Raw genomic sequence first — 18,885 nt, 5'->3', positions numbered from 1 at the left:
AAACAGGATTTGAACATAAACTTTAACGTACCTTTGAACAGTTATAATTACAAATTAAATGAAATGCAGCTCTAATGAAAACAAATTATGAATCAAGCAAAATTAAATTAAATTAGTATCCTACTTCAAAACTCATGAGGTAGAATTTATTATCAAGATTCGGATAATTCATAGTCCAGAAACGTGCAATACTGGTGCAGTTCTGCACTAAAAAGCGCAGTAATGGAAATATTCAGTTAGATATTTGAATGTAAAAGGCAAAAGATTTTTTTTTTTTTAGTTTCTATAGACGTGAAACATAAACAACATGTCAGTAATTAACTGCATCGAGATTGAGAAAACAGGAAGAGGGAAAATGTGAAAGCCTCGGAACAGAAGAAATTTCATAAGTACTTCTTTCGGTTGTTGCTGTTAGTCTAAGAAATTCTTTGACTATAATATGGTGTACAACAAATAAAATTAAATTAGTATCCTACTTCAAAACTCATGAAGTAGCATTTATTATCAAGAGTCTGATAATTTATAGTCCAGAAACGTGCAATACTGGTGCAGTTCTGCACTAAAAAGTGCAGTACTGGAAATATTCAGTTGGATATTTGAATGTAAAAGGCAAAAGTTTTTTTTTTTTTTTTTTTAGTTTCTATAGACGTGAAACATAAACAATATGTCAGTAATTAACTGCATCGAGATTGAGAAAACAGGAAGAGGGAAAATGTGAAAGCCTCAGAACAGAAGAAATTTCATAAGTACTTCTTTCGGTTGTTGCTGTTAGTCTAAGAAATTCTTTGACTATAATATGGTGTGCAACAAATAAAATTAAATTAGTATCCTACTTCAAAACTCATGAAGTAGCATTTATTATCAAGAGTCTGATAATTTATAGTCCAGAAACGTGCAATACTGGTGCAGTTCTGCACTAAAAAGTGCAGTAATGGAAATATTCAGTTAGATATTTGAATGTAAACGGCAAAAGATCTTTTTCTTTTAGTTTCTATAGACGTGAAGCTAAACAGCATGTTAGTATTTAAATGCATCGATATTGAGGAAACAGGAAGAGGGAAAATATGAAAGCCCTGAAACAGAAGAAATTTCATAAGATCTTCTTTTGGTTGAAGCTGTAATCTAAGAAATTCTTTGATTGTAACATTGTATACATGAAAAAAAAAATTAGAAGGATTTAATATAAGTGACTTAAATTTACTTGTTAATAGTTTTTACGCTCATAATAGTTCTTACTATGAACAAAAGATTTTTAATTGTGTAAACGAATTAAAAATGTCGAAATTGATACTTTCTTATTGTCAGACTTTTGTCTGCTAGTTGTTTGTGTCCAAAAAGTTTATTTTCCCGTATTTAAAAAAAAAAAGTTCTATTTGTAAATGTATCTATATTTTCATACTTAATGCCACCTATAATGGGTTGGAAAAAACCTACTGGGCCTGTTCCCTCTTTTCTTTAGATTCTTGATGAGGTTTTGAAAAAAATTACCAGTCTGGTAAACTTACTATTATTTGTACTCCTTTCGGCTATGCTTGTTTATGGAAAAACCTTTCTACATGCATTTCAACTCTTGACCATTTTCTTCTTTTTTTCACTTGTGGGTTTTCTGATTTCTTGCTAAATAAGAGCCAAACATTTTTTTTTTCTTTAAATATTTTATTAAATTATGGTCTACCAAAATTACATAAGCAAGGCATTCCTTTAAGGCCCATTGTAGCTCGTACGAAAGCCCCCGCCTCCAACATTGGAAAATGGTTATGTACAGCCTTCAAACCTTTGCTTTTTTCTCAAAAATCTTACATATGTAATTCGGTTGATTTAGTTGAAAAACTCAAAAACGTAAACATTTCAGAAAATGCAATTATCAGTAGCATTGACATTGTGTCTATGTATACAAATATTAATGTAGCAGAATCCGAGAAATTATTAGAAAATAAAATAAATAAAAATTTTGACTTGATAGAAGTTTCAGCAACAAGATTAGATTGCGACATTTTAATTACCTTGGTTAAACTTTGTAACAAGTACTCAATGTATTTCCAACTTCGTAACGCTTTCTACCAATAAACAAATTTACCCATGGGTGCGCCTCTCTTTGGGTTACTGGCCAATATTTATGTAGAGCATATCGAAAACTGGGCATTAAATTCGTATTTTTTAAAACATCTTTTAGGGACGTTGCATGGATGACGTAATTTCACTTTGGAGGAAATGAACTTAGGGGTTTCTCTGATCACCTTAATGCATATGATAGGAATTTACAGTTTACCTTAGAAAATTGAAATCGCAAATAAAATCTCATTCCTAGATGTGCTAATTATTCGTAGCTTAGATGAACTAAATTTTACTATTTACAGAAAACCAACACAAAACAATAGATATTTACATTTTAAATCATACCACCCCCCATAAGCTGAAAGAGCTGTCGTAATATCTCTCGTCGATCGTGCCCTAAACATTTTTTTCTGATTCCTACATCACAGCTGAACTAGACTTTATCAGGGACATACTTTTTGAAAATGGGTATCCTCTTTTATTTATTAATAATACAATTAACCATAGACTGAACGGACACTCCCGTAAAATCAACGATAATTTACCATGTGAGAATCCCGATAAGCCCCAAAACATAATTTACCTCCCATATATCCCGAAAATCACCAGGAATCTTAAAAAATTATGCGCACAAAATAATCTGTATGTTGTATTTACCAATAATTTGAAAATCATAAATCTCCTAAATTCTGGTAAAGATAAAACTCCAACTTTTCCATTAAGCTGCATTTGCTAGCCTACCCTCTGGCAGGCCGATAACCTTTACTCAATATCTTATCATTTGTATCAGTATACTTTATCTAAGCCAAAATAATCCGAGGTCTCATTTTATAACCTGATTATGTGTCGCTGAGTCGATATAAATTTATCTTTTGAAGTACTGCTACTACTGCAGCTGTATTGAGTCCAACTGTTTTGCCGGGTCATATCCCGAGAGCTCAGATTCTTCATCTGAGTGTGTAGGACACACTTTAGTATTAAAGACGTATTTTTGCATCTTGTATCTGAAGTATTTTGTGTCTAAAATCTTTGATACTGGAAAGAGTTGAATTGCGTGGAAGTATCAACGAAACTCCTTTTTGTCTCTTAATCATAGCTTTTACATGCTCTTTCTGGCCACCGTTAGCTGTTAAGATTACTCCCTAATGTTTAAGTTCGTTGGAAATAATTTTTATTATGATTGCAGAAACGCTGCTAAAATCAAGGATTGAACTTAAAACGTAAGGGACAAGGAGCTGAGGAGAAGGCAGGCTCCCTCGTATTTAGAGTAATTTCTGTTCATTCGAAGTTTTGATTTCATTCATTACTTTCATTCAACAAAAAAAATTTGTCATCTTCTTGTGACAGTTTTTGTGAACTTCACAAGTTCTTGTGAAGGTGTTATATCATTTTATTTAAAAATAGTTGTGTTTTGGAGACAAAAAAAATTCAATTAAGAGAGAAATATTTCAAGGTAACCTAAGTATAGATATGATGGTCGAAAATGAAGGATTCCATAACCGAAGGGATAATTAGTCACTAAAAATTCAAGGGGATAGAAGTGAAGTTCTAAATTTAATTTACTCAGAAGCATTTAACTTAACAAGCAGAAGGGAAAATGCAGCATTAATTAGCTACCTATTTTACTTTGCGAAAAATGATTTCGACCTAGGTGAATGCTATTTTGAACCTGAGCTTTAACTCTAGGCAAAATCTGTAAAAAAAAAAACAACAACAAAAACAGGTTATTACAATTTCAAGCAGCTTTCGAGGAATGAGAGTTAAACAGAATTTTCAAAGCCCTAGGTGAAGATTGATTTTATTGTCAAAAAAAATCGACTAGGATAAGTAAAAAAATAATCACAGGATTCATTTGGTCCCAGGTGAGACCAAAGTGGTCATAAATAACTACTTATTGGGTCATCAAATGCCCCAGTGCAGAGTATAATTCAGTGAGGCAACTTTTAGAATTTAAGATCCAAGGAAAATGTCTGTCTAGATGACATTACTAGCGTCTTACAATACGACAACTCACATCGCGAACTATTAAATATATTTTCTCAGCACCAAGGGCACCAAGGCTGAAACTGAAGCCACAAAAACCCGCAGTATTTAAAAAAATATGATTGATTAAGCATAAAAAAACAATGATGGTATTAATCCGGATTCGCATTAGATGAACGCAGCAAAGTATTTCAAAGGCCTGACAGGTTTCACTACCTAAGAGCGATGCCAAGATTATTCTAGTAATTCTAAATGGTTTTTGTAAGAGTTCGACACCATAGCACGAGCATACCAGCAGTAACGAAAAAAAAAACTGTAAAATTCGAATTCAAGGAAGCACAAATAGATATGTTTGAAAAATTGAATTAGTCTTGCTTAAGCAGTCAATTCATGCATTTCTCTCAGAGAAAATAGCATAAACCGACCCTTCCTATTACAGGATTTCTGTTGCTGATTGAAAAACACAGTAAAAATTTCCTATCTTCACTTGAATGACCCCCTGTCGATATTCTTCGACTCAAGTCACCCCAGGAAGCAAACGATTGACGCCATTAAAAATGCTCACGGGACTGTTGGACCGAATAAGGGGCGATACTCCAGGAAATGGCTTGCATCGAATAACTGTTCTGTTTGTCAAACTCCTGCTGTTTACCTCGTTATTGCGCCCAGTCTACTTGCAGAGAAAGACACCGTTAAATCAAGAACATCTCTTTTAGGTATGCAATATTCCATCTGTTTATTCCTTAGCCACATCGAAATTCCCATCACCAAAAGTTTGGGGTTACGAACCCCAATCATACAGCGGTCGAGAATTCATTAGACGTCAGTGATAAAAGCAACAAGAATAGATGAGGTTTTCCTCTAATAATAATGTAAGTGTTCCTTTTTTTCACTCCACTATAATCTTTTGTCCACCGTGAGTAAATAAATCATTATCATTGTACATGTATATTTTTATACATACCATATATGTGTATTTATATTGCTCTCAATGATTCATATAAAAATGAACGATTTGACTCAGCGTCGTCTCCGTGCTGCTGAATTGAATGCAGCATTTGACCAACACAACTCAAAGCGACAAAGATTGAAGATATTTTCCACATTCTTTTTTGTCTCTTGATTATCATTAAAAAAATTAATGGGGCATTTTAGTCGTAGAGGCCTTAACGGCTAACCATTTTTATACATCTTGGTGTTTTCTAGTGAATTAATTCTCTATCTAAAGCAGAGGTGTAAATAAGTTCTCGGTCCATGCCCTCTCTTCTAATCACAAAATCATGTAATTTCTTATATTTTCTTTGAAATGTGCAGCTTTTTAATTTATTTTTTACATCGGTAACCTTACGCCTGTCTGAGTGCTGTGACTTTGGACGGTAAGACCCTGTGACTCACAGATAAGATTCTAAAAATACGAACAGGAATTTCACAACACACTATTTATTTAGACAAAACATTTGCCGCAATACTAATAAAATTATAAGTCACAAAAGAAACAAGAATGATTCGAAGACAGTGTGTTTTTAATTGAAGAATTAAAAAAAGACTAAAAACAAAGAAATTGAAGAAAAATTCAAAGTGGAAAAATGCTCGAGATCTAAAGAACTCAAGTAATTGATATGTGTTGCTTGACTATTTGATAAGAGTTGTGATAAATGTGATATGCTACGGATATACTATTATTAAATCTAGATTATAGAAATTCCTTTTGCATAATTACTTCAAATTTTAAATCAGTTCAAAACATTTCTCGAAAAGAAAATCGTTTATCATACTGAAAAAGATGAAAAGAATTAAATCGATATATGAAGTGGTATTGAAAATTAGTGCCTATTTTGAATTATATCCCAACAATGAAGTAAATGACTTCAACATACATTTGACCACTGAAGCAACGAATAACACAGTAGCGACAATTGAACAGACACAATGATACAGCAATCCAAACAGAATAATTTACCAAATTGATATTTATAGCCCATCATACTAGACGAAATACGCTCAACTTATTTTATTCCATTTTCCTATATCACAGTAGGTTCTCTAAATAATTTAAAGTTTATATTAAAATTGTTTTATCCTGCGTTCAATATAGCTTATTATAAATGATTTTTGTCATTGAAGCCATTGAAATTCCCTTTCTTTGAAAGGAAATGGTTTTCACTGGTCGTTTGTGACAAGTTAGTTGATTGCAATAAGCTATTTTTTTAAGCGAGGTTATTTTACTTCAACGGTCAAGGAAAATCGTCTCACAGAAGTTTCTTAGCCTACTCATTTAGCTACCTCTAAGATTTTAGCTAACGTCAAACCATTCATCGTAATATTAAGCTTAAAAGTCAGAACTAGCTAGAGCCAGCACCAAAATTTATATGCTTTTTTTGGAATATAGCTAAGATGAGCCAACCAAAGAACGCCATTATTAATCATCAGCTGGAAAAGAAGCTGTATGAAATATGAACTATATCGTGGCTAAGATTTTAGCTAACGTCAAACCATTCATCGTAAGATTAAGCTTAAAAGTCAGAACTAGCTAGAGCCAGCACCAAAATTTATATGCTTTTTTTGGAATATAGCTAAGATGAGCCAACCAAAGAACGCCATTATTAATCATCAGCTGGAAAAGAAGCTGTATGAAATATGAACTATATCGTGGCTAAGATTTTAGCTAACGTCAAACCATTCATCGTAAGATTAAGCTTAAAAGTCAGAACTAGCTAGAGCCAGCACCAAAGAGCAATTTATCTGCTTTTTTGGAATATAGCTAAGGTGAGCCAACCAAAGAACGCCATTATTAATCATCAGCTGGAAAAGAAGCTGTATGAAATATGAACTATATCGTGGCTAAGATTTTAGCTAACGTCAAACCATTCATCGTAAGATTAAGCTTAAAAGTCAGAACTAGCTAGGGCCAGCACCAAAGAGCAATTTATCTGCTTTTTTGGAATATAGCTAAGATGAGCCAACCAAAGAACGCCATTATTAATCCTCAGCTGAAAAAAAAGCTGTATGAAATATGAACTGTATGGTAGCAGGACCTTGAGTTCAATTTCAGCTGCAGCAATTCCCCAAAGGGCCCAGAATGTGGATTCTGTGTAGCATTTATTCATATTGGGCGTTACTCGACCAAGATTTCGATCTCAGAAAAACAAGAATATGCATTAGTAAATCCAAATAATAAAACGAAAAGGAAGAAGCAAGATATTGTAAACATTTTATATCTTGTAATTCTATCATAGATGGTAGTGATGTTAGCTAAAATCTCTGCGTTGGCTATATCTTTTTATGACTGAGCCTCCAGTAAAAACTAACAAGCTCAAAACAAATTTGCCATTTTCAACTTTCATAAAAAATGTATGCTGCGTTAAACAACATCTTCCAAAGCACCTCAGCCGGTCAATTAGCATTGCAAATTACTCCCCTTTTGACATAAACACCAGTATTATCCACAGATCTGTGAAAATGTTTTAGTACATCACCCTTGGCTTTTTTAGTGCTGTATATCGTGTCTAACCGAATAGCAGTGTGAAGTTTCAATTTAGCAACGATTTGATCCTTCAATGCTTCCCTTTTGGTGTTTGTACTTTGCTGGTGAGCAACCCGGACAATTGCCGCATGACGAAACAAATTGCAGAAAAAAAAGAACCCACAACCAATGCTTCGGAGATGAACTATAATCGTTTTTTTTAACTACTCATAAATTGGTAAAGATTTGCTAATCACAACAAAATACTACATAATATGTGATTCGAACCGGTTCTGTACTCTGTGAATTCTCTATAATTCATTGGCGTGACTGGAACCAAAAGGGCTTTAGAAAAAAGTTTCATGATTATCAATAAGAAGCCACCACGGATCCTATCAAGTCGGATTCAACCCCGATTGGAAATCTTGCAGGAGTGACTGGCGGGACGAGGTCAGAGAAGACGTCAACAACTCCCAAAAACCGACGCGTTAAAGAATCCATTAAGATAACAAACAACCTTTAAGGATTATCCCAAAGATAGCCAGAACAAAGGCTTCAAACAAAATGGGGAAAGGAAGGTTATTCCCTAGTGTGTCAGTAGCGAAATTGTAAAAACATATTTAGATAAACCTACTGACACCCAGTACTTATGTTAAACTCAACACGGAATTATTTGCAATGGCAACGAGGATCTTCAGGACGTACACTAAAATGTGTTTTGTCTTAATAGATACACGTTTGTTTTGCTTCTGATCAATACTCTAAAGTAAGAAAAATTACAAAGCAAGTACAAAACACAACGAAGTTTAACATGATAGTGATATGATTCCTAGCGTACACTGCATGACATTTAGAAATGTAGCGACATAATCGCAGAAATATATCGATGTCAAAAACTCATCTTAAAGTCAACACGACATTACCTGCACTGGCAACGTGGGCCCTTAGGCATCCAGGGTCAAATATATGCTAAACTTTGGATTCAAGACACAAATTAAAATGGCTATTGTATCAATAGATACCTCTACGCGTATACATAGCTAAAATCATTGCTTTTTTTCTCGCCAGCTTATCAATACTGAAGACCATACAAAAAAATTAAAAAGCAAATAAAAATATGAAATACAACCAAATGAAATATGATAGCGATATGATTTCTAGCATACATTACACATATTGTTTATGACCTAGAAATTAAATTTAGCATTATTTATAATGCCCAGCATGAAGATAAACGAGCGACAATCATGAAAAAAAAATAGTGTTTAAGTGATACTACCAACAACTGTCACAACTTCAAGACGTTGTAAATGGTATAATTTTAAAAAATTTCGCCAATAAAACCAACAGAAAATACACACACAAAGGAAGCTTCTGGGGAATTCCATGCTAGAAAGCTTTGGGCTGAAAATGTATTGAACTGTGAGACATTAGAACTCCCTCCCTCTCTCTCAACCGATAAAACCTAAATCAACAGACGACCATCCTTTTTGCTTATGTTGTATTTTAATGAGATGTAAGACACACAGCTTTCCAAATACAAAACCTCTTTTACCTAAGAAAAGCACGAAGAGCAACATTTAGAACCAGCACATATACTTTTTCCTTTGTCAGGTCTGGAGTTTCTTTAAAATGAGCGATTTGCACAACAAAGTATTCAACAATTTTTTTTTTTTTTCTAAACTGACTCACACAGTACATGGAAAAATGACTCACAGAGTAAATGGAAATACCGTATAATTATTCATTTAAAGGAACAACCACAAAATTAATCTAAAATGATCAGTGTAGTGCAACTAGTAAACAGGAAAATCTAGTAAATAATTTAACACCAAGTTAATCATAATTAGAATTCCGGGTTTTTGACACACGCCAAACTCAACATTCCTCTAGGCTCAGAGAGAACAAAAAACGATACAGAGCTGGAACAACCGCCGATCCACTCATCCGAGCGGTACCTAAAGCCGTTTGGTCCGTATTTCGTAAATCATTATAATGGTGACTTGGAAAATAATTGTTAATATACCATGTGTGAATAATTTAATTTTCTAGGTGTTTTAAATTGTTTTTAACCTCTACTGTTATTTTTGTAATTGACAAGAATATTAAGGCAAAATAAAGTGAATTTGAATTCTAAATAACAGCTGTCAAATAGTTTGTCCTTTGCTTATTGTCGCTGATGGAAAAATGAGAAATTATATTTTGTTTTGGAATAAAAACATACATGATTGGTTCGAATTTATATTTAAAACCTTAAAGGGTGATTAGTAGAAAAGGGGCTGCACATTCTCTCATATTATAATCACACTTTAAAATCACACTTTTAAATATTCAACCTAATTACAAATGCCTGAAAGCCCACTGCAATTGGCTAGCCAAATGAGGCCCCACAAACCAATAACAAAGAGTGCTTCCTTGCGTCAAACAAGCGCCCCTCCCATTATCCGAAAATAGTTAACTTTTTTCAAACCAAAAAAACATTACATTACCGAAACACTATCCAGTTTCACAATAAGTCATTCTCATTTATCCAATCCTTAATAAATCATTTTCAGTTTAAAAGCTATTGTAAAGACCGACTTCATTCACTAAATAAAAAAAAAACAACACCCATCCATTTTGTTAATAAAGTAATGATAAAAATCAAAAGAAGTTTAGCAAAAGCAAAAATCCACAGATTAATATAATACAAACCAAAAAAAAAATTAAGCATATATTTGTAATTAGAGATTGTAAGTAGATTTGCAATTAAATTGGAAATATGATATTCTGCCACAGGCACTCAGTTAAGTTTGCAACTATTTTCTTAGCAATTTACCATAGATCTATAGTTAAAATCTGTTGCATTACCAATTAGGAACTGGAAGAAATAATATTAACTCTATAAATAAATGAACTTCCCGAAATATAAACTGGTTGGTGGTAATTTCAGAATTTAGCGTGAAAACACATCATTGACTCTAGAAATTGCAGGTTAATTACTAATTCGTAAAAAATAAGAATTAAAAATCTTTCAACATTGTTTATTAGGAGCACTGTTTTTTTTTTTTTTCAATTTATATATTTTTTATACATAAAGTCTTAATATCCACGCAGCATGGAAATTCCCAAGAGCTGATACTGAAAGAAGTATAAAGAATTTTTGGCGATTGCTATAGTTTGAGGGATACAGAAAGAGATATATAGGAATTAATCTGTGTGGTAATTCTTATCAGAAAATAGGGTAAACTGCATAAATATATGAACCTTCAAAAAAACTAACTAATTGATGTTAATTTCAGAATCTAGAGTGAAAACATTTTATTGACTGTAGGAATTGGAGCATAATTATAAATTTGTCAAAAAATAAAGATTATGCCAAAGTCTTGGTCATTGAATTTAACTCATAACTAATCACAAAACCAGTGAGTATTTTTTTGGACATTTTTTTTTCTTGCCAGATAATTGGTATAAAAATTACAAATAGCCAGGTATCTTCTTTATTATTACCGTTAATTATATAGATATATGGTTTTCTCAACTCATCAAGGATAGCATTAAGTATGAAAATATAGATATATTCAGCAATCAATCTTGTTTTTTAATATCATTGGAAAGTATTTTTGAGAACATAAAGAGCAAGGGGAAATACAAATTTGACCATAATATGCAATTTTTGAAGGAAATAAAAGCAACAAATATTAGAATTTCAAACAATATTTTCCTTCGTACAATTAAAATCTTATGTTCATTGTAGAAACTATTAAAATGTCAAACTACATCAATTATACTAATTCCTTCTGTTTTTTTTTTCTTAGAATAACACATAATTATCAGAGAATTTTTTAGACCAAGAGTAAATGGCAAAAGAACTAATTGTGAAGCTTCTTTTTCTATTGTGGAGTGTAAGCTTTTCGGTTTATGGTAATTGTCTCCGTTCTTATTTCCCCAGTCTTGCTGCAGTTAAATACTGAGATGCTATATAGCTCCACCTCTGTAGAAATTGACAAAAGCTTTTTCCTAGAAGTTCCCTTTTGGCATTCAAATATCCAACTGACAATTACTAATTCTGCACTTGCTGAAAAGACGAAGCTGAATAACTAAGTCAGCTCACTAGCTAAGTTTTGCTATTTCATTGGAAAGTTTTCGTTCAAACTCTGTTGAGACATTGTTCAAAGGAATAAAGAAAACTGAATAATTAACAAAGTAACTACGATTATCGAAAACCTAAATTCAAGAAATAACGAAAGAGTAGAAAGGAAGAGGGTGAAGAGGGCGGAGAGAGAAGGAAAAAATGAATAAAGTAAAGGGGTAAAGGATAGATTCAAGGCCTGATTAGCGTTACTCTAAACAATTTTAAGTAAATAATAATAATTCAGCCAAAAATCTTACGAATATCACGCTAGCATTGTCTTCAAGAAGGGAAGGTTGCTACTGCTTCTACGCGTGGTTATCAGCAATGACATATAATATACGCACAGTTCCTTCACGAATAACACACAAAAGTAACCAAACACCAAAACAGTCTCCTAAAAACCTTCCTAATTCCTATCACAAATCAAACCAATAAAAGTTAAGAATTGAGTTCCACATTAGACACAAAATTCCATTCGATTACCATCTTCGAAAGCTCTTTTAGTCTATCACTCAAGGACTTAACAAATCACTTCAAGGACAATCCAAAACACTCAATCGTTGAAAGTCTTAAGAGTCCAAACTTCTAACTAGAAAACTTTTCCGATGCTAACATCAATAACGTAGTCCTTCTTAATACCTTCATGCAGTGAGCTTTCCAAAACATCTCTTTCAAACACAATATTGGTATGGTTACATAAATAACTGCTTCCATCAGAGATTCTAGATAAGTAGCATGAAAATGTTACACAATATATTGATAATGTATGGTGGCCTATTTGATTTCTTATAGCTTAAATATAGCTAAATAAATACATATATATAGAAAAGACTGGTAATAGTTTTGATATAGAAAAATCAATGGAATTGGCATCATACATCAGCAGATCTAGGACAAATTTGGAGATGTATTCTTTCTCATCACAATTCTTTTGGTATGAGTAATTTCAAAGTTCATATATCTAACCAGAATTTTACCAAAAAATGTTTATTAATTAGGATGTGAAAGAACCATAGAAGTCTGTTGTACCCACTATCATATATGTAAACAGGTCTACACTCCAGGAGAGATCAAAAGAGGAGGATAGTTATGGAGGGAGGGAGGGGTATAAAAACAACAAACAGTTCCATATATTTTAATTTTTTCAGAAGGGAGTTCTTTCAGATGAATACACCATTCATAGAAAACCTCTAGTCTCGTAATATACTTCACATCTTTTTGAGCTTTAATGGTCCACCAACACCCCTTTATACCACCGGCATCCATATCTAAGTTTACTAATTGATGATTTCTATAAATATCTGGAAAACAATTTCTGATTCAAGGTTGGGTTAATAAATTTCTTTTAGAATAACGGCAATAACGGTGTTGTTGAGATCAGAAATAACCCATTTCCGAAGGTTTGGGAAACACAACCATCTAAATAAAAGACATAGCCATGCACAAGGCTGTCCTATTTGTTACGAACATTTGCCAAAACTATTACCGAAAATTTTCCATCTTGCGCGGAGTTATAGCAGTCGGACAAAAGACAGCCTACATATTATATTCAGCAAAAAAAAATTACCAGTTACTTTTTTACCCACGGTGACCAGTTTTTATCGTCCTGATATGATTGACCATTCAGAAACGTTCTCTTTTGTACATTTTTTTTAGTGAACGTCATTGGTCCTTATGTGATAGATGATGTGACTATCATGTGACATTTTGTGCAAAAAAAAATATGAAACTGCAGGATAAAAGAACAAAGAGCGAAACAATGAAGTAGGCCAAGGTTACTTTCGACACGAGAGTAAGCTGAGAAAGTGGCTAATCGTCACCTAATGGTTCCCAATATATAATGTTAAAATAAATAGTTGGTAAAGGAGTTTAGATCTATCAAGATAGATTTAGAATCTCTGTATGTATTAAAATTTCGTCTTCTTTTTATTTAGATTATTATGGAGACACTTTAGCATAATCTCATCACCAGGCTCAAAATCAGAGCCGTCGCTCTTTTCTGCGGCGGAGGTCGAAATCTAGGGCCCGTATTATAAAGCAGAGATTAATCCCACTGTGACACCACAAGGCAAGCCTTTAATATCTTTTTAATACTATTTCTTATTAACGACCAACGTTCAAGCCCCTACTTCCAAAGCAACTTCAGCTGTGGGCCCAGAAGGATGACCACCAGCAATCTGCTTTGTTGCTTTTTATGAAAAACTGAACTAAGCACAATTAAACATGTCATTTTTCTTTTTTATTCATCTGTATAAAAAATAAATAAAAGAAAATGGGGGAGTATCTAGACAATAAGCCAGGTCACCGAGGACAAAAAACGCAACTACCTCTTTATCATCATTTCGCGATTTTTATCAACCCATGAATTTATTCTTTCATTCAATTTAATATCAATTCTTTACTTATTCAGTCGCATTACTTCTTTATCCATCCACTACGTAAAAAAAAAAAATTCAAGCGGGACAACATTTTTTCTCATTTAAATAACTGCTATACCTCCGTTTACAGTGAGCAAATAACAAGGGGCCACCCACTGAAATCGTTGTGAACTTCAGACACGTGTGCCAAGCATGGTGAAAGTGTACTATGCGTGACGGGGCTGTACATCGCATGGCGGAACTGTGTAGCACACTGGCTTTCCAAAATATATACCATGCAGCGGAAGGTGGGGAGCCCTTCGACAAACAACCGAAGTTCAAATAAATATTAATAAGACTCTTACTAAAAAAGACCAACTCTTTGCGAGGTCAGGTGTGTCGCCGTATTAGCGATAATAAATATACACTTTTCAATAAAGTTGACATGTATTTTTGGAGTTGAAAAGACTAGATTTCAATCCAAAAATTAGGTTACATAGTCGTAACACCCGAAATTTACCAAAATATGGACCTACGCTTGAGATATAGCATTTGATAATTTACAATTAAACGACCATTATCAAGAGAATCAGTTCTAAGCAAAATACAATTCAATGTAGCACATAATACTAGCACTGCAGTTCTCCAACTTCAAGCAAAATACATAACTTTCTTTGTATCTGAGTGGACGGTTATTGCACGGGCCATAGCTGTCGGAGTGCGATCCTCACTGTTGCCTGATGTGTGAGATCCTTCTCCACTATAAAAGATAATAAGAATTATAAAATGCATTTCATTTGTATTTAATATAAAAAGATTACACAGTATAGCGAAAGGCACTTTAATCCGATGGGTGGAGGAGGGTTTGAAAAAAACAAACAAACAAGAAAACAATGGTAACATAAATATCTGACATATAAGAGCCTTCTCCAATATAAAAGTGATGAGAATTAATTGCCAAGTACAGAATTAACTGACAAGTTTCTCAGATCCAAGATGGATCTGAGAAAGTACACTGCAAGAAAAGGAAAAGAAAACACCCAAGATAATTTTAACTAATAAATCAACCTGAATGGGTGCCTATTCATAAGAATTATAACGCAGCATTCATATTATTTCTTAAGCCTAGAAGAAGGAAAAATATCTTAGGCTATAATTATTTAAGCCATTTTCAACGACTTTTTTGGTTTTACCATCCAACATACCTGCTAAAGCCCCAAACAATGTACCTTTGCTAAATTACATGAATAACACATATAAAAAGGGAGATGAAATAATACGAAAAAAGGAGGCAGAAAATTGGTCGACTTACGTGGGTGAAAGTTTTTGTGAACTAACAGCTGTGTAATAATAAAAACAATATATAGAAAAAAATCTGGAAGTTGCAGCTTAGAAGACACCAATATTTTGTGCCACACTGTTTGGTAGCGTCTCTACTACACCCGGGATAAATGAAGCATCACCATTCCTAACAAATGAACAAGTGTTGAAACATGATGCATTTAGAGTAGGTGCAGAGGAGGTTTTCATTAAAAGGCTCATTATAAAAACTGTTGATTCTCGAAGAGAAATTTTTGGGGATGGAAGAGCTGCCGAGATATCAGCTGACTTAGCTCCTTGATGGAAAAGAAACCTTTTATAAAGTAATCTAAAATCGCTCTCGATCTAAAACCTAAAATCATACATCCTTAATGAAAAAGTCACACCTAACTTGGAATGATTTGAAGTCAGTCCTGATCTAAAACTTTAAAATCATAACATCAGAAAACCATATATCCCTCATGGAAAAGCCACAACTATCTTAGAATTATTTACGGTCATTCATGATTTAAAATTCTTCACGAATTAAAGATATAGTCTTGGTGGAAAGTCCCATTTAACTTAGAATCATATAAAATTCGTCACAATTTAAAATTACCTGAAGTTATGATGTGATAAAATCATGCATCCTTGATGCAAGAGCCACGCCAATCTTAGACAGGTCTACAATCATTCATGATCTAAATACATACATAATTGATGGGATCCCCCTCCTAACTTCAAATAACTTAAAATTATTCCCGATCTAAAACGGTCTAGGATAATAAAATTTACAACAACACCAGACCTACACAGGTCTGGTCTTGAGTGCTATTATGGCCAAGATATAGCCAAGGTCAATCTTCACGAAAAAGAATAAACATTTTACAATAAACAAATACAATTTTTCTGATTTACGGAAATAATATCCTAATAAATCAATGTGGCATCAGTGACTTACAAAAAAAAGAGAGAGAGAGAGAGAAGTGTTGCATGTTTAATTGAAAGTTATAAATTGGGTGCGCACATGGTTTTTTCTTTTTTAAATAAATTAACTTTTCGAGGAATCTTCAGGAAAAACGATCGCAATAAACAATTGCAATCTTTCTGAATGGAGAGGATAGCTGAGAGGATGAATTTTGCAGTAAACTAAAAGGACACTATTTGTCTAAATGTGAACTTTATTCCCTGTTGAGTGAATTTCTCTCGAGTGATTGTGATATATTTTTTCAGGAGGGTGAAAAAAGAGATAGATTAGAAGAATGATTTTTAATTTTGTCTTCGGTATCCAGTTTATTTATTTCGTGTATAATTAAATATTAGTTTAGTGTATAATTAAATATTATTTAATTAATTTATTTCGTTTATTTTTATTTATTATCCCAAGGGATCGCTAGGCGATTTCCCTGAAATAACAAAAAAATCTAATAAGAGAGAGCTAGGAGACTTTTCGAATACAATGTAAAAGGGCTAAAATGTAGAGATTCATGAAAAGCTTGAAGTATGACATAAAATAAACTTTTTAATGACATAAACAAAAAAAAATCGAATTTATAACAAGCGCATTGCGGAAGTATGTCTTCTAGGATAACCACAAAATGTTGATAAAGGAAAAAAAATAAATTGCTAGCAAACCTTGTATAGCTCTTGATACAGTCTTGCAGAGAACCCTCTCCGGAATCATGTTCTTTTTCGACTAGATGATAACGAGCCCTAAAAGCTACGAGATGGGCATAATAAGCAGGAGCTGGGATGGAAACAGAACGAGTACAACGTACGTAAGTGTGGCACAGCTGATAAGTTAAACACTGAAGCTCATCCGAGTCGAAACGGTTGTCATCCCAAAGGACATGGTAGTGACTTGGACGAGAAGTTCCCTGAAAATACAAAACCCTTAAAAAACAGGTCTAACATATAGGAAAAAAGTGGAAGAGAGAAAAGGGGATAGGTAAAAATGATTAAAAGATAATTAAACTGTAGACATAAGTAAAAACCTAACTAATTTCAATATTGAATGAACAAAACTGCAGGCAAAATTCATTCTAATAAGTTACAAAAAATATCTTCCAGTCCGCGAGACTGGATAATATTATCAAAGCGTGACCTAAGGGTGTTCTTTTGGCTATATTAGTTGTCAATTAGGACTATAGAGTAACTACAATAGGATTAACTCCGTCTATCGTATATCAATTTCTGTAAAATCACGACCCGATGCTATAAGCTTAAAACTGAAAAAAGTGATGTTATTAATCTCAAGACAACACATCCTGAAACCGACAAATTATACAAAAATATTTGAAAATATGGAGCATGAAATAGGTTTGGAATGAAACAATTAGTTACGTACATCTCACGGAAAATAATACATTTACCATTTCAATTATAGCTTACTACAGATTTGCAAGGACCCTCCTCTCTCTCTTTCTTTCTCCCCTCCACCTATAATTCGCTCCATTCCTTACACTGACTTGTTATTGTGGCACTCGTATCAATTTTTAGCTGCCCATATAATTACTCAAATTGTCGTTTTATCTATTGATCGAGACAAAATTGAAGAGGCTTTCAACTATATTTCTTTAGGGACTATTTCTTTAGGGACTATATTTCTTTTTCACAGCTTAATTCTGCTGTAAGAAAAAGCTCCTTCTCCTAAGGTAAAAAATATAAAAAAGTACTAAAAATTTGGGCTTCTGTCCAAAACAATTACATGATTATAAAAATAGGGATAGTCCTTATCTGGATTGTGATAATAAAACTAAATCATTAGAAAATAAAAGAGTAGGATTTCAGTTTAAAAAAGAAAAACACCTCTCTGAATTTGAAATTTAAGACAAATATACGAAATTCTACAGGAAATTTCCAGGTTTCGCGGGTATTAGGCCTGAAGGACTCTTTCAGCACCAAAAAAGTTACTTGGTTGCGCTTAAAAGTACAAATTTGAAAAGGGAGCATATTGTTATTTCTTTGACATGGTAGACACTCCCTACCCTCGTGATATTTCCCTAGGAGGGGGGGGGTGTATTTATTACCTATCTTATTAAATGCTACTTAGTTGACAAGTCAATAGAAACATTTCCTGATTAAAATTACGAACTCTTGTAAAAGTGAATTTTTGCGAAAACAGGGGAATCCAGCACACCACTCTAAAGTTGAAAATTTACTTTCGACACGACGGTCAGCTGACAAAGTGGCTAATGGTTACCTAATGGTCCGCAATATGTAATATTAAAATAAATAGTTGGTGAGGCAGTTTAGACTTATCAAGATAGATTTAGAATGTCTGTTTCTAGTTTCTAGATTTAGAATGCCAAGATCCTCAGCGAGTCTTTCCTTTTAGTAACCTTCATAGTAGAGTCAATCGAAATTCATTTTAGAGGTAAACTCAAACACACTACAATAGTTTGGATTTTGGTATCATTCAAACCGGAACAAAGGTTCTCTGCAACATATGAGAAATCAGCCAAAATCGGTTGAGGCAAATTGGCGTTTTTTCATCTATTCTTCTAAAATAACGACTTAAAAAACATAGCTTGCACTTTTAAGAAGTCGGTGATAGGAAAATCTGGTACACAGATCACGAATATGGACTTAGTACTGTATTATGACCATCCCTG

At 33.3% G+C, this 18,885-nt stretch overlaps 1 protein-coding gene across 1 annotated transcript in view; it reads right to left on the bottom strand.

Annotated features, from left to right (window-relative positions):
- Positions 1-8,987: 8,987 nt before the first annotated feature.
- The window catches only part of LOC136038130 (protein argonaute-2-like), a gene marked incomplete at its 5' end in the record, with an annotated part of 52,596 nt that continues 42,698 nt past the window's right edge, over positions 8,988-18,885 (bottom strand). Inside the window, 2 exon segments of the mRNA XM_065721155.1 lie at positions 8,988-14,732; positions 16,907-17,148. Coding sequence (XP_065577227.1) covers positions 14,624-14,732; positions 16,907-17,148 — 351 coding nt within the window.

The sequence above is a fragment of the Artemia franciscana genome, chromosome 17 (genome assembly GCF_032884065.1).
Source record: "Artemia franciscana chromosome 17, ASM3288406v1, whole genome shotgun sequence".
NCBI classification, from domain to species: Eukaryota; Metazoa; Arthropoda; class Branchiopoda; order Anostraca; family Artemiidae; genus Artemia; species Artemia franciscana.
This window is presented reverse-complemented; position numbering and strand designations above follow the sequence as displayed.